The 15,304-nt window shown below is 45.4% G+C and overlaps 6 protein-coding genes across 6 annotated transcripts in view; 3 read left to right on the forward strand and 3 right to left on the reverse strand.

Annotated features, from left to right (window-relative positions):
- Positions 1–1,028: 1,028 nt before the first annotated feature.
- On the reverse strand, positions 1,029–1,211 carry PAAG_01668 (hypothetical protein; the record flags this gene model as incomplete). Its single annotated transcript, XM_002796614.1, has 1 exon — positions 1,029–1,211. One exon carries the CDS (start codon positions 1,209–1,211, stop codon positions 1,029–1,031), a length of 183 nt encoding a protein of 60 aa, XP_002796660.1.
- Positions 1,212–1,728: 517 nt separating this feature from the next.
- PAAG_01669 (hypothetical protein) lies at positions 1,729–3,681 on the forward strand (the record flags this gene model as incomplete). The annotated part of the gene is made up of 4 exons (XM_015844406.1): positions 1,729–1,927; positions 2,101–2,904; positions 2,991–3,230; positions 3,314–3,681. The coding sequence occupies 4 exons, from the start codon at positions 1,729–1,731 to the stop codon at positions 3,679–3,681; spliced, it is 1,611 nt and encodes a 536-aa protein (XP_015701314.1).
- Positions 3,682–6,742: 3,061 nt separating this feature from the next.
- Positions 6,743–7,217, reverse strand: PAAG_01670 (hypothetical protein; the record flags this gene model as incomplete). Its single annotated transcript, XM_015844407.1, has 2 exons — positions 6,743–6,870; positions 6,929–7,217. The coding sequence occupies 2 exons, from the start codon at positions 7,215–7,217 to the stop codon at positions 6,743–6,745; spliced, it is 417 nt and encodes a 138-aa protein (XP_015701315.1).
- A 966-nt stretch (positions 7,218–8,183) lies between these two features.
- On the forward strand, positions 8,184–11,987 carry PAAG_01671 (hypothetical protein; the record flags this gene model as incomplete). The annotated part of the gene is made up of 1 exon (XM_002796617.1): positions 8,184–11,987. One exon carries the CDS (start codon positions 8,184–8,186, stop codon positions 11,985–11,987), a length of 3,804 nt encoding a protein of 1,267 aa, XP_002796663.1.
- Positions 11,988–14,143: 2,156 nt separating this feature from the next.
- PAAG_01672 (hypothetical protein) lies at positions 14,144–14,326 on the forward strand (the record flags this gene model as incomplete). Its single annotated transcript, XM_002796618.2, has 1 exon — positions 14,144–14,326. One exon carries the CDS (start codon positions 14,144–14,146, stop codon positions 14,324–14,326), a length of 183 nt encoding a protein of 60 aa, XP_002796664.2.
- Positions 14,327–14,734: 408 nt separating this feature from the next.
- Positions 14,735–15,304, reverse strand: part of PAAG_11336 (hypothetical protein) — a gene marked incomplete at both ends in the record, with an annotated part of 2,588 nt that continues 2,018 nt past the window's right edge. The window contains 2 exons of the mRNA XM_015847004.1: positions 14,735–14,848; positions 14,956–15,259. Coding sequence (XP_015703426.1) covers positions 14,735–14,848; positions 14,956–15,259 — 418 coding nt within the window. The remainder of the gene's footprint in view (positions 14,849–14,955; positions 15,260–15,304) is intronic.

The raw sequence follows: 15,304 nt of genomic DNA on the forward strand, positions 1-15,304 counted from the left end.
AAGGGATGTTTAGAAGAGCGGGAGAGTTGAGAATCTACCTACCCACTGGGCCCCACTGGCACATTGGGCCCAGTACAATTGCTTCATGGAGGTGTGAAACGTGGAGGATTGGAATGAACATGAAATTATCTCCTCTGGAGTCCGTAGTCATGTTCTCCCTACCTTGGTAGAGTCGTGGATAGGGTATGTGTCCACCAACCAGCCACCCGTGGATGGATAACGAGGGGACGTATCCGTATATCCATCTGTGAAGGTTGTTCCCAGTGTTCTTGCTGTAAACTGTATATGCTACATCGGTACAGCAACTATTTAGGATTTGCAGCTCTACCATGGACCCATGATAAACAAACATACCTTCCTTACCCCATGGATGTTGACCAAAACATATGTATATGTAGTCCTCTCTGTATGTGCATTCTGCACGTCCAAAAGAGCACTTGTCAAGCAAGACATCTTGACTACAGATGCTTGCTCTGAACCCTTGCATCAGATAAAGAAGAAGGGAGAAATAAACCATTGAGGTAAAATCAATAAAATAACAACCACAGGAGAGGCACTCTTCCTGGCACTCTGTGTAAAGGGAGCCCACAGAGTTTGTCTGTTCATCTGAATGTATCTCGTTTTTCTTGAATCTGCCAAAGTTGTTGTCAAGGCCGAGTTTAACAGCTCGACAGTTAGTAGGAGCCCAATAACCCAATAACCCAATAACCCAAATAACCCAATAACCCAATAACCCTATAACCAATAACCCAATAACCCAATAACCCAAAACCCCAATGACCCCAACGTCCATCATATATGTGAGAAGTCCCTGATAGGAGGGAGTTGTCCCTATACAGTTCACTAGCAGATTTAGCCCGTTCTCCTGCCACGTGCCAGCTCCCACTCGCATGCTGCCCTCCTTCCTTCAAGGACCTTAGGCCTTCTTTCGCTCCTTCCTGCCTCTCTGTCTCTGCCTCTTGTCTCTGCCTCTGCCCAACTCCACCCCCCTCATTCCTTCCTTCCTTCCTTCCTTCCTTCCTTCCTTCCTACTTCTGCTCCTCCCTCCTCTCCCTCCTCCTCATTCTCCTCCTCTTTAACCTCTTCTTCAGCCTCTTCTTCTTCTTCCTCTTCTTCTTCTGCTTCTTCTTCATCTCTCTACCATCTAGCCAGCTTTCAACCACCAACCGCCGTCCTCGACTCTGTGGATTGACAGTCTTGTCTGTCTCCATTTTCATTGCTGCAATCCTCCTACTCACTTACGCGCCGCTTGCTATCTTGGGCTGTGATTGTTGTTGTGCTGTGCTCTGCTCTCTGCTGTCCTGCGGTGGTGTAGTGTGGTAGTGACACCCCCCACCTCTCCCTTCTTTGAACGGTTCTGCCCCATATCTTACTCACCCCCCTCCTCCCAATCGCACTTTTGAGGGGCCCACTCTCTCTCCTTATTCTGTCCCTCACCTTCTCACCGCATGCTCTTTTTTATCCCCTATCACCCCACTGGTTTACAGCACTCTCCTCCTTGTTCACTTTCTCAATCCTCAGCTGTCTGGCTTCTTCTAACCTCTTGGCAACAGGTATCAAGACGATCACATCGCCATACCCCATTCTTCCCTCCTTTTTTAACCCCAATCTCTCTCTCTCGGTCTTGGCCTTATTCGCCCTTGCCTTGTTCCTCACTATACTTCTATCCAAACCGTCGTCCTTTCCTCCTCCCGCCGCCGCGCTCCAAGGGGCGCACCATCGAGCCAGATGGATGTATCCGTCTCATATCGCCCGTGGGAGGAACTCCGGGTTGGCCAGCACAATTCACAGAAACTCCCCTCGATCTCCACCCTCACCGCCAGTATGTGTCTCGGTAATATTCCCCCTGCAGAAAAATCGCCGGTGCAGTCCTCCCTGAATACCGTTGAGCGCGACTCCGGCAATTGGTCCATGTCCCAGAGTGCCCGTATGTTTATCCGCCTTGAATTTTTATTTTTATTTTTATTTTTATTATTTTTATTATTTTTATTTTTATTATTATTATTATTTTAAAAAAAGTCTTTTTATGATGTATTCAGCCAAGTGAAACCAGTTCTAATTAAAATTGCCAACTAACTCGACTTTCATCTATCTTCCTAGGCTCCTCCACCTACTCCAACACCACCAATGGTACCAACGGCACCAACGGCACCAGTGGTTATGCCCAGTTCTCTTACCTCACCTCCTCTCAGCACTCCCCGAAACGCCTCTCCGCAGGCGTATCTGACCGTTCCCAGCCTCAAGTTCAGCCTCAATCTCAATCTCGATCGCAATCGCAATCCTCACAGGATCAACCACATACTCCGTCCTCCATAACCGGGGGCCCTCAACAACATTCGCCAAGCTACACCTCCCACCAGCCAAATGCCGTTCTCCCTTCAAGAAACCAAAGCTTCGACGGTGCCGTCCAGCGCCCTCCGACAGATTTCCCCGAATCTCGTCGCAGTAGCGTCGACAGTAGAATGAACCAGGGGATTAGTTCCTTAGCCATTAACCCTGCCTCTCCATACAACAGCACAAATGTCTCTCAGTCCTCTATAGTTTCCAGCCTACAACGCGATCGCGGCATTTCTAGTGATTATTCAAACATTACCAGCCAGCGCGGCCCTCGTTATAATGGGGACCATCCACTCTCCCCGCTCGGTCCCAGGAATGGCCATCGTTCCTTTCCGGTGCGCCGCACTGCTCCTGCTATCTCTAGCAACCCTCATGCAGAAATTTATAATGCAGAGTCTCCTACGGCAGGCCAAGCCTATGCCTTTCCGGACCCCGATATGGCTCGTGCGTCCGACAAGGGAAGCTGTGGTCAGCCATCTAGTCCGTTTAACCGGCGGGGGAGCACGGTGGAATCTATTACTAGCAGTGTGTTTACTACGGATTCCAGATTGCCACCTGGCCAACATGGTTTGTTCGCTTTTTCCCAAATTTATAAGTTGTTTTTGAAAATTGCATAATTCTAATAACCTTTATGGTTTTTACGGGATAAATAGAACTACCTCAGAGTGTCCATCATCATTCATTGCAGCAGAAACAGGTTAGAGATTTAATGGGGGATCCAGAGTCGCCAAATGGCACCACGCCGTACAGCAGAACCCCAGAATTGCGCATTACACATAAACTGGCTGAGCGTAAAAGACGAAGCGAAATGAAGGACTGTTTTGAGCTTCTGCGATCACGGCTACCGTCGAGCCAGAGTAGCAAGTCTAGTAAATGGGAGACTTTGACGAGAGGTGGCTTAAGCCTTTTTCTTTTTTTCATCTTTTCATGATTTCCAGCAAGTGAATACGTAATCCTAACAGATACAATTACATAGCAATCGAATACATCGGCCAACTCGAAAAAACCATCCAACAAACCCGCCATGAAACCGGCGCTTTAAAGGCCGAAGTCAACGATCTACGCCAACAACTAAATGATCAGCTTCACCGGCAAGCGAGCGGGCAGCAGCAGCAACACCAACAGCAACAACAATCACCCTACGACCGGCCCCAACTGCAGACTAACGGCATATCACCACAGTCTCAAGCAGGACAGGCACAGATTTTTACTAACGGGCCATATTCTTCGCCCACAGCAACTCAGCAACCACCGCAAATGGATCCGGCGAGGACGTTGCCACCCCTGATGAATGGGGCACTGGCCCCTATGCAAGGGGTGCAGTATACTGAGGAACGGCGATGATTATTTTTCCTGGGCCACTTCCGAAATCTAATATTTTCTGCCTTCCCATCCCTCCATCTGTAACCTTCCTACCTGCCTGCGTCCCTCTCCACCTCTTCGCATCGGACATTTACTCGTCACAGTCCACCACCAACATACCCACCTACTCTTATCCCTTGCTCTGGCATCAGCCATATGGTCATATATTACCTGTCGTGCGATGATGCCAGTGATATCGGGCTCCAGTCTACAACCTCACATCTACAACCCGCAGAGTCCAGCAACTGCACTGCAGCCCACCACTTTACAGCAGAGCCATGACACGACACGTGTTGAAAGACTGACTACCTGGCCTACCAACCTTCAACGACAAGGCTGATAAAATCCGACCTTTCATTAGCGAGGTTTGTTGCTTACATGAGTACTTCATACTAGGAACTGTGAATTGGGAAGATTTTGTATTGATATTTTTCGACTATATTAATATGGTTGACGGATTGAATTGGATGTGTATCAGCGTTAGCTATGTGGTATTTCTTTTATCTATGTCTTGTCTTCCCTCTCTTTTTCTCTGTTTTCGTGTTTTTCTTCCCCCGAATTTTACGCCATCAACATACCTAACTGGCAAAGGACCGCCATTTACTTGACTCACTTTTTTATTGTTGATTTTCATTGATTGGGACTCTCAAGACTGAACTGGGAGTTTTTTCTTTGTCTTTTCTTTTCTTTATACCTATGTGCGTTGGCTGGAAGGTTTATACCATTTACACTTCCTGATACCACTATTCCACTTGGTTCCCTTGTTTATATTTCTTTTCCTTTTCGTGAACCAGATGTTTGCTTTTCTCCTATTCCCTTTCTTCATATTGCTTCTAAAAGTTCTTTCTGTTTATCTCTTCAGCCAGATACTCCAAAGACAGGTTTTTTCCTTTGTACTGTAATTTGCTCTTTTTTTTTTTTTTTTTTTCCCCTCTTACCTTGTCGTTTTTTCGTGATCGTTTTATCCTTCAAAGTTTCTCCCCCTTTTGAACTCCTACGACATTCTATATTACTCTGCATAAACTAACTCAATGCTTAGTTTAACTTTGCGTACATACTATATACCCCATCAATGTCTTCATATTTCCTTTTTACCCTTTTTCTATCTTAAATCTACATCTATTCAATATCATCATGACTTTCCCAGTTTAATCTTTTTTCTACTTCTAATTTAACACCAACTTTATCTCCAGCATACTCGGAAAACATATTTCTATTACTGAATTTTATTTTCATTTCATTTTCATTTTATTTTCATTTCATTCTATATATTTCCTATTCTATCACAGAATATGCTCAGCTTATAATACTGTCATTTTCTTCTCTGTTTTATGAGATTTAGGTTTAATGTGGTTTAAGCTGTTTTTGAGAATAGTCAGGGAAGACAGACGAGGGAAGTGAGGCAAGAATGGGAAGGATGAGATCACAGATATTGCATGAGGTATGACAGACGTAAGAAGCAGAATGGATGATGTCAATGTTAGAATTTATCAATCAACCGAATAACTCTTTGCAGATAAACACATGGTTGGTTATGAAGGAATGAATGTTGGTACTAAGTATTGCCTTTTTTAATGGGGCTATTGCTGAGTGTTTGGGTATGCTGAATTTACATACCTACTTTTCAAAATTATCTCGACGATCTTGCTTAAGGAAGCTATTAAGACATACGATGATGGAGATGAAATGCTGATCTGCTGGTCCGTGTCAGACAAGACGTTGAAGCTTTAACGTACGGGCTTTGTTGACATCATATATCGAAATTTATACACTATCTGGCACATACGATCGCAGGGAGTGAAAAGCAGGGATTCCCGTCCGCTTAGCTGTACTTGAACCTCCTACCGGCCGGTTAGCAGCTGGTTGGGAGGGTGACCACCAGCGAATCCCGGATGATGTGGTACACATACATATATATTGGACGTATATATCATTTCTGATCCTTGTTTTAGTAAATATATCTCTTAAGAGATAATTTATTTACTTCTCACTAAGATCTTTTTATTTTCAAGAAGGGTATTTGACCTTTGTGGAGGGTAGCAATGAGCTGCTCATGCTTTCCGACAACTTTTTTTTTCCGTTGTGTTTGCACCTTCATCGAAAGGTGACTCGCTCATAAACCTGCGACTCTAGGAAGTGGAAAGCTGGGTTTCCCGTCTGCTCAGCCATTCTGAATCCACCCGCCGGTCAGCTAGTAGTTGGCTGGGCGAGCACCAGCGAATTTCCGCTATCGTATGATGATGGCATCTTTCCTGCTGCTGCGGGTTTTTATTTTTATTTTTTTATTTTTATTTTTATTTTTATTTTTATTTTTATTTTTTTTCGGCTTTGGGACTGGTGTTTAAGTCAGAGAGGTCTATAGGACCAGTGCTTTGAGGGTTGATATGGTGGGGATGGTTATTGAAAGAATTTCTGTTCCAGTTTTAGGAGTGCGGTGAAATGAATCATATATCATCAGAGGGATGACATTGGAATCGTTTGCGACGGGGCCTATGAACAGTTCCTCCAGATTAAGCATCCACTTCAATCGTCCCAATAAGAACCTGCTTTAGCGGAGTTATTGGTTAGACGATTCATAAAGAGGGAACAGTAGCAGTCCCACAGGTCTTGCTGGCTTGAGGACGGTGATTGTTTCATTGCTCAATCCTCCAGTTTCCTCGCCCAGATATGCTCCAGATAAGATTTCTCTTCCACAAGGAGGTAGTCGCCGTAATAAATAACCCAACCCAATGCTTTCAGGGTCGTTGGATCTGTTAACAGCATTGTTCCAGACTGGTGGTATCCATCGGGGTTGTGGATGGCTGGTAGCTGGGTAGATGATGTTTAATGATATAATCGAATTCCTCGCTTAATCTTCAGTCTTCTCGGACACTGCCATTTGGGTATAAAGCAGTGACCATTAACAATGTCTATCAGCCCTCTGGATTCTAGAATGAATGACAGGCTTCAATCTCGATGGAATGAATGGCTTGTTTTCCCGTTGGACCAATGACAGGCTCAAACCAGGCGCCAACAACCATGACTAATTCGGCTTGCCGCCCAATCAGTCCGTGGAGCCTCCTCTGCGACCCGTGGTTGGCCAAAGCCGCTTAGCTTGTTTCAACGTCAACTCCATTCTTTGCTCGACTTTGACCCCCGTGTTCTTTGCCCTCACAGGCTCACTCACGTTCCCTGAGTAATATCAGCATTCATCTGCCCCCCGCTGCAGTGCTCTATTCAATCCCCTGACTGGACGGTGAGTACTCGCTGGACACCGTCCTACCACCCGGGATTAATAGCAAAAGGTTCATGCTGGTGGTTGGTCCAGAGGGCAGGCGGTTGGGTTGAGCCGGACACACGCACCCTACCCCACCCCATATTGCCGTTCGTTGCCCACGCTTTATGCGGATACACACGGCGGGCCAGGTTCTGTGGAAGATGCAGGTCCTCATCTCCACCGATTGGACAGAAGAGATGTACAAACTCGTCTTGAGTCGTGGCTGGTAGCGCCCATCATGAACAGGGAATGCTGCTTTCATTGTTTCTGGAACCATAAGATACCCCACTCTCGTGGTTTATCCTGAGCTAAATGCCTTTAATTCTCCATACGCAGCTGGCTGGCAAGGGGGGGATGCCGTGCTTTTTATAGCTATCGTTTTTTAATCTTTGATTTCCACCTATCCTTGGCCAAGGCAATTTCGATCTGATTCGTGCGAATTCGCGCCAAGGGAGGGTTGTCCCTGTGATCGAGATTGGAATTATACTCTCTATCCTGTTCCTGTACCTGGCTGAGAGATGGGTGGATGTGTTTTTCCTGCCAATATTCTCAATATTCTTGACTCATAGCATCTTCTGCTCTCTGTACTGTCTGTTGACATTTTTTTTTTCTTTTGTCAATTTTCTATCCTTCACCTGTTTTCTAATTTTCCAAATTGCTTAGCATCTCTCTCTTGATATGATTGATTATTGAAGATCACATTTCATTTTCAAAGTGAATAATTTGTGTGCAATTCAGAAGCTGTATTCACTTTGACAATTTTAGAATTTGATTGTTCTTACATTATTCACTCTAGGACTGTCTCGCCAGCAACAGAACTGTTGAAGAATCTCAACACAACCATTTATAACCTTTACATTCACTTTGTTTACTTGTTATTGTTTGACCATTCCATCTTTGTGAGAATTTCCGCTTGAGGAATTTCCCATAATGCCGACTCCATAAATTCCTATGTTTAGATGACCCCATGCAGTTTCGCCTTGTTTCGAGTATCTCCTGTCAAGATTGTGTTTGGATTCTCGATAGCAGCAGAGGATCTTAAAACATATGGTGAGTATCTCCTGTGTTGACTGCTTCTGTAGACCTGATGCATGTATTGACTTTGGAGGTGGTTTATATCAGCATGTTCGTCTGTCGTTAATGACTTACCGAGATAAATACCCATCGCCCATTCGAGGTTCCCTCGTCTAACGACGTGTCGCTGTCTTCACACCTTCGCGTTCATACAATGCCTACTTTTCCATTATCTTCTCCTATAAGAGAGGAAATTCCCACTCCATTTGAATCCCCCAAAAGCTCGCATTTGGCTCAATCAGACCAAGCCAACCCCTTCGAATCGACCGAAGACAATTTCTGCGAAGGAGTATTTCTGGATAGCAGCTATGCGGGCCATAATGTTGGTCGAACGGACGATCTGCAGAACCTCCTTGATGAACCCTCCCAGGCTCCTCGCCCTAGTCGTTGGGATTCCATCAAACGCCCTGGTCGCACCATCTTGAAACGGAATGGCAAGGAAGGTCCCGCGAAAAAGATACGCCCTGGCCTTAATCTCGTGACGAACTTTGCCAATGATACCAAGTATAAAAGAGACGCGGCTTCAAAACGGCGACAGTCCGTAGCTAGAGGGTTTATCGATCTGCAGGATTTGAAATTACTCCCTATAGGAAAGGAGACTGCCAGGCAAACTCCTGAAAGCAGACTGGGAGCGATACGAAGGAGGTCCTCAACAAAGGGATATGGGCAGATCAAAGACGGCCTCGGAGAGACTGTGCGAGGCCCAAATACGACATCCCATAACCAACAATCAAAGAAGTGGCCTTTGGATGCTTTGCGGGTTTCTCCTAGTAAAGCACAAGATCTATCACCTTCCGACCGCCCGATTATGATTGGATTAAGCGTTCCATACAAGGACACTATAGCTTCGGGAAAGACCAAAAGAGCCGGTAATGATAACACACCAACAAAGATCCTTGCGAGCCCGACCAGTCAAAAAAGCTCGAATACTACGCCAGTTACCCCGTCTATTATTGTCACACCTGCCAGAGACAACAACCCTTGGGATCCTTTCAGTGGCAACCCGGAAGCCTACCGTACACGACCCGCTTCAAGTGTCTATTCTCAACCAACCCCGCGGCTGAAGGACGGCCGTCCCAAATCCATCATCCCCCCTGTACCTGCTATTCCTACATCCCACACGTCTGTAAAAGCCATGGAGACTAGTGACATATATGTCGACCCGGCTTCGACGCCTGCTCGAAGACACCGCGCATTCTCCACTGGAACCGTATTTGAAGACGATTCGCCGTCAAATCAACGACTCAGCCGCCCCCGATCATTTTCGGAGGAAAGCAAACAAGAATTACCCAGCAGGTTCAGTGTTGATACCATTGCCACAAGGCGTCGATCACAAGGATGGTGGAATTTCTTACTCTCTCCTCTTCTTTCCAGGTCGAACACCATCGCCAGTAAAATGAGTTTTAAATCACCCCAAGACGAAACACTGCCGGCTATTCCCCCGTTTTCCAATGCACTATCAGCGCATGTTGCTGGTAAATATGTGGAAGTTTCTTTCTTTTCACCAGATACACCTCTGGGCGGCGAGGAGAAAGAAAGTGTATGGGCATCTTCTGCAGCCACTGCAGGCAAACCTAATGTTGGCGGTGAAGCATTTGATTCTGAAATCGATGATGATTATGACGATGATTGCTCACAATCATCACCTCGTCAAGCGATCAATAAAACCTCCCACTTCTCTACATTTTCTACACAAACCATTCCGTTCATGATTTCGAGCCCTAGTTCAGCAGGTTTCTCACAGCAACATTTCTACGAGTCAGCACATGACCAATTTACCACAAGTCGAGTTTCCCAGTTCAGTTCATTAGCGAATCCATATCCCAGGCCGTTTAGGAACGCTGAATCCTTTTCACCTATGTCTAATGACAGGACTCCGACACAAAATCAAAACTTCAATAATCCCTTTTTCCAGCGCTTTGCCGACAGCATAAAATATGGAGAAGACTCAAGAGAACGATCGAATTCTGACTCGACAGTGATCGAAGACGAACTAGATTTCTCCACAAATGTTCGTCAAGCGACAGTAACGCCCTTCCTCAGAGCTGCGACGGTGGGGCCATTCCAAACTACGTCGACTATCCGTGCCAGACCGTTGCCAACAAGGGACCAGAAGTTGCTGCCGGCGATGCCTCCATCAATGTCGATTCAACAAAAAAAATCAGACTCGTCTCCAAGTTTAAGTCTGGGATCATCGACAACGCAACCTCCCCCTTACTCCCCACCTAAAAGGATTACCCAGTTTCGGCGGTATAGAGCTATCCCGCCCCCAAATTTGCAACCTCAGCCTCTATCACCGGGACCTCTCTCGCCAGCGAGCCAGACGCAGATGGCATCAAGAGGTGGAATACTGTTGTCTACCATGCAGCAACCTCAGCCTCCTGCTGCTATGTTTGACCCTTCAAACGATCATGTGCAGCGTGGTGTTCTGCCACCGTGTCTGCCAAATAACCCTGTCCACCTGTCAGATGTTGAAAGGCCAATGAATGTACGAGCACAGAACGAATCCAGGCGTCAGAGACTAGAGCGAGAAGATGAAATTGGGAGAACGGTTGGAGGTCTATGGCACGGTAGGGGCTATTTTAGTGACCGCGGATGTTTTGGTAGACCTGGGCGAGAAGGAAGAAAAAAACGTCGATGGTACATGGGTATTGCTACTGTTTTAACCATAATTATTGTTGTCAGTATTGTGCTTGCTGTTACCCTCACAAGAAGGCGTCATGAAGAAGCCGAACCGGCGCGTTGGCTGAACCTGACAGGCTACCCTCCCATGCCAATTGGAATTTCAACCATTGCAGGACCGGATGCCGCTGTTGCTAACTCTGGATGTATACGCCCAAGGTCCATGTGGAGCTGTGCATTACCCAAGGAAAACCAGGAAGCAAATAAACCCTTTGACTCCGACCAACCAAACTTTAGGTTGCAGATAAATTTCCGAAATGGCAGTTTTCTCCATAGCACAGTTCCATCCCAGTCAACGACCGCAAAGAGATCAATCTTCACGTTCCTGGCCACTTTGAACCCTCTCCCGGGGCTTCTTAGTCGGCGCTCCCTACAAACCAGGGATACCCAGTTCTCACCAAATCCCGCCCCGCCAAGCAACCGCGAGCAGATGTTTCTTGGGAATACAACAGATGGAGTTACCGCTCCCTTCGCCGGAGAAGATACTCCATTTTTCGCAACCTTCCTATCGCCTGAGTCTAAAAGAGCAACCTCCCGCCAGCGACGCGCGGATATCCTAGGCTCATCTGGGGACCTGAATCTAACCTATGTTATTCCCCAACCGGCCCAAAACTCGGATGGAACCTCCGCGCCTGCAAATCTCTATCCTCTTCCCATCTCCCAGCCCATTCGCCTGTATGACCGTGGTTTTCCTACAGAGCACTACGGTTTCTATTCTTACTACGACCGCTCGATCTTTCTCAAATACGACTTCCCGCTCAACTCGACTAATACAGACGTAGCTCCAGACGATGAGCACGGGGGCTCAACGCGAGCTGCTGCTCGTCACCGCTGCACTTGGACCCAAACCAGATTCCTCGTGCAGTTTTGGACAAAGCCCTCCCAGAATAATATGAACCTGACCCCGACACCTTCAGCCACATCTTCCCCAGATTCTACAACGCCTTTCCCCACGTCCACTTTGAATTTCACACGCCCGGGGTCCTTCCCATATCCCATTACCATTGCCCTGGACAGACATGGCGGAGATCCAAAATCCAAGATGGTCTATTGCTATCAGCTGGATGTGGCGCAACGGTACCTTATGGAATCAAAGCAGCTACAGATAGAGCTGCGAAATTTTGGAGGCTCGTTAATCAATCCAGGAAAGCTATTTAATGGTATGCCTTTGGCTGGGGGTATTGAGAAGAGGACTGTGGACATGGATGTTGGGGGATTTGATGGGGGAAATGGGGGCTGTCGGTGCGAGTGGAGAAACTGGTTGAGAAGCAGGTGAGCCGCTGGGTCAGTCCCTTTTTCTAGCTATATGGTGCTACCGTTGATTATTTCTAGGCTTGTCTGGCTGATCGGTTGGAGCGATTGATGCCGTAATTCATGCGTATTTCCTGTACAACACACTGTAGAATAAGTTATGCTGTTGACTTTAGTTATTTTTATTTTTATTTCTATTCTCTTTTCGTTAACCCCCCCCCAACCTATTCCCTGTCTTTTATGGTATATTTGTTTTCAAAGAAATTGATTTGTTAACTATCACGTCTGAATATAAGTTAAAGAAGGTTTAGCTGTTTCACGACGCAGCGTTATCTGAAGATTTCCCTCTCAACCAATTGGATGAATAACGTTTTCGACCTCGGTCACTGAATTCCATGACCCCGATGATCAAGGGTAAAAAGACAGCTTTGCCAGGCCCAGATCCTTCGACGGATATGGCGGACAACCGGAGATACTTTATTAATTATTGGATATCTCTTTTAATTATATAAATCTAGTAATTATTCTTATTATTCTTATTAGATCTAAATATAAGTAGAGAACGTATATTTATTTTAATTAGAATATAAATAGAAGCATTTTATAATATTAATAAATGATTATCAATCTTCTTTAATAATAATTATTTTACATAACTTATATTCTAAGTATAATTTATATATGTATATTATCTTTTAATATCTGGGGATGATATTATTATCTTAATCCTATATATTTATTAAACTAAGACTGTTAATTGTGTTGAACACTCTATATAAATACCAAAAATTTAAGACTTATCTCTTAGTCAACCACATAATATGGATAACTTCGAACTTGCAGAGCTAAAACTATTCATCCTAAGTGGAACCCGGTACCTAATTTCAGCATACCCATAATCGCTCGAAATAAGACTTGAACATATAACCGAAACGGTTGTTCCGCTCTACCTATTGGACTTCTCGAGCTATTTATATTAATGGAGCTTCTAGCTAAATCAGAAACTTTTTTAGATAAAAGTTGATCAATTTTTTTTTTTTTTTTAAAAAAAAAAAAAAAAAAATTAAATTATGATTCATTTTATGATTAAAGATATTGTCCGAATATAATTAACTATCGGGAATTGGATCGGCAGGTGCCGATCCCCACTCGGTAGGGATGAAATATCAAACGCCAGTGGGCGAACTAAGACTAATCTTGCTGACGGGATGCCCCGCACAGAGGCTTCTCCAAATAGAATCGCGGGAATCAGGTTTGATATCAGCGAGAGTGGGACTGCAGAAACAGATGTCTCTGATTTGCAACATGGGTGTTGATAGAATCGGGAACTGATTTTGCATATTTCAGCTATTTTCATGTGCTCGCCTTTTTCTATGAGTTAGTTAGCGCAATCTCAGTTAAACCACGCTCCACATATCAAAATCCTGTTGCAATCATATGATTATCATCTTCTTTGAGAATTTGTGACAAATCTCCGCAGGAGATGGTGGTGCTAGAGGCGGAAATCCGAAATCCCTGGCCGGCCCCAGTTAATCAGGGTAGTTGCGGGGCGGATTCAATTCCTCGAGCATGATTGATAACTGGATTCTTAGTTGATGTATGAGGAACGAAAAACAAAATACGGACCCTCAAACATGTTGTGGATTCCGCAGTGGTTGGCTACCCCTTTCATATGGCGGGCATCGTAGCGTTACTACGTCCATCTCCTTGCGATATGTTGCGCGTTGTATGAGAGCGGGACAGGACCACAACAGGGGGCGGAGCCACCACATTCCATTATTTACGTCCCCGCCCTTGTAAACGTGTGGATCACCGTATGAGGCACGTCATCATCCGCTGGAGCCCGTGACGCTTGAGGTGTCTTTTAAGGCCGATATATATCCCTGACAGCGTCGCCGAATTTGCAACTCCTCTGGGCACATTAGTCAATATATGGACGGGTACATTTCTATCACTACGTGTCATCGAAAATAAGCACATACGTAACTCTTTGCAGTAAACTAATTCTGCTTCCTTTAACCTGGACAGAACCGCTATCTACCTTCCAGTCACCGTCACATTCGTTGCCGCGACGCAAGGCCAGACCATTTGGGGCCCGGCAGTATATGTGTCTTCCTGGATTCGACTCCCGCCTTGATTGGAGCCACACCAATCCCAAGCGGCTCCCTGGTCCTTGTTATCATGATCACCAACAGTATCAACGTCGAAGTTACTGCAATATACGAAGTGATCACTGTCATTGACTGGTTTATGGACCGTTTCCGAACTGCAATCAATGTCACTGGGGATCTTTATGGAGCTGCCATTGTGATAAAGACGAAGATGTCGGAGACTGGTCGTTGCGTCAGACCGGGCAATGATTGATGAGAGTGAACAGACACAACAGTCGAGGCAGGATAGACACGTTTAGACAGAACTTCAAAGAGAGGGGTATGCGATGTGGGTAGTAGCCCTTCATTATTATATATATTATACGGGGGATATATTTAATGAAAAAGTATGACAATATTTTTAGAGAGAAAGGGGATGTTATGCTGAGAAAGTTGTCGCTCGTATTCCAAGGAAGTTTAAACCTAGTCCGTAAGTTAGCACTCTAACTACCCTGGGCGAGAGGCGGAAGTCTAGTATGTATATTTCTCTTTGTTTATCGCATTTCTCAGATTGTCAAAATACTGCGTTACATCTCTAGCCCGCAAGTTAGGAGGCAATCTGTATATAAAGTCAGACCTATGCTTCCATAAGTGGAATAAGTAACTAATATAGAAAGCATTCTTACTCGTTCCGTTTCACCCTCCGTTGAACACATAGAATATCTCCGTTTCCCAATTCAGCGCGCTCAAATGTTGTATTAACATCGACGCTGAGAATCATTGAGGGCTTCACTTCCTGATAATTTGTCAGAGTATCCAGTCAAGCGCCCCCCCCCCCCCCAACCCCCCAAAAAAAAAAAAAAAGGCCACATGAACAACAGGAAGAAGAAATTGAGTTCTCACCTCGTGGACCGAAAATTTGACGTCCCTTGGCCATCCCATTGCTGTCAGGACGGTAGGACCAACTGCACTCCCCTGTTGAACGTAGAGAGTATTAACGCCACCCAGTGTTTGATTAACCACATCGAAATACTTGAGAAATATCATGATTGTTGTCCCCTCAGTGGTCACTTTGGGTGGGGGCACTGGTACTCCTGCCACTGTCGGCCCAACTTCAACCCAGAGTTGGTGGATTTTTCCTCTGGCAGCAACATTTAGAAATGCCTTTTCGATTGTAACTTCAGGCTGAAGCAAAGGCACATGCGGTCTGCGTGTTCCATTTTGTCGATTTATACAAATCCACAAGGCAATA

Source organism: Paracoccidioides lutzii (genome assembly GCF_000150705.2).
Source record: "Paracoccidioides lutzii Pb01 unplaced genomic scaffold supercont2.3, whole genome shotgun sequence".
Taxonomy (NCBI): Eukaryota; Fungi; Ascomycota; class Eurotiomycetes; order Onygenales; family Ajellomycetaceae; genus Paracoccidioides; species Paracoccidioides lutzii.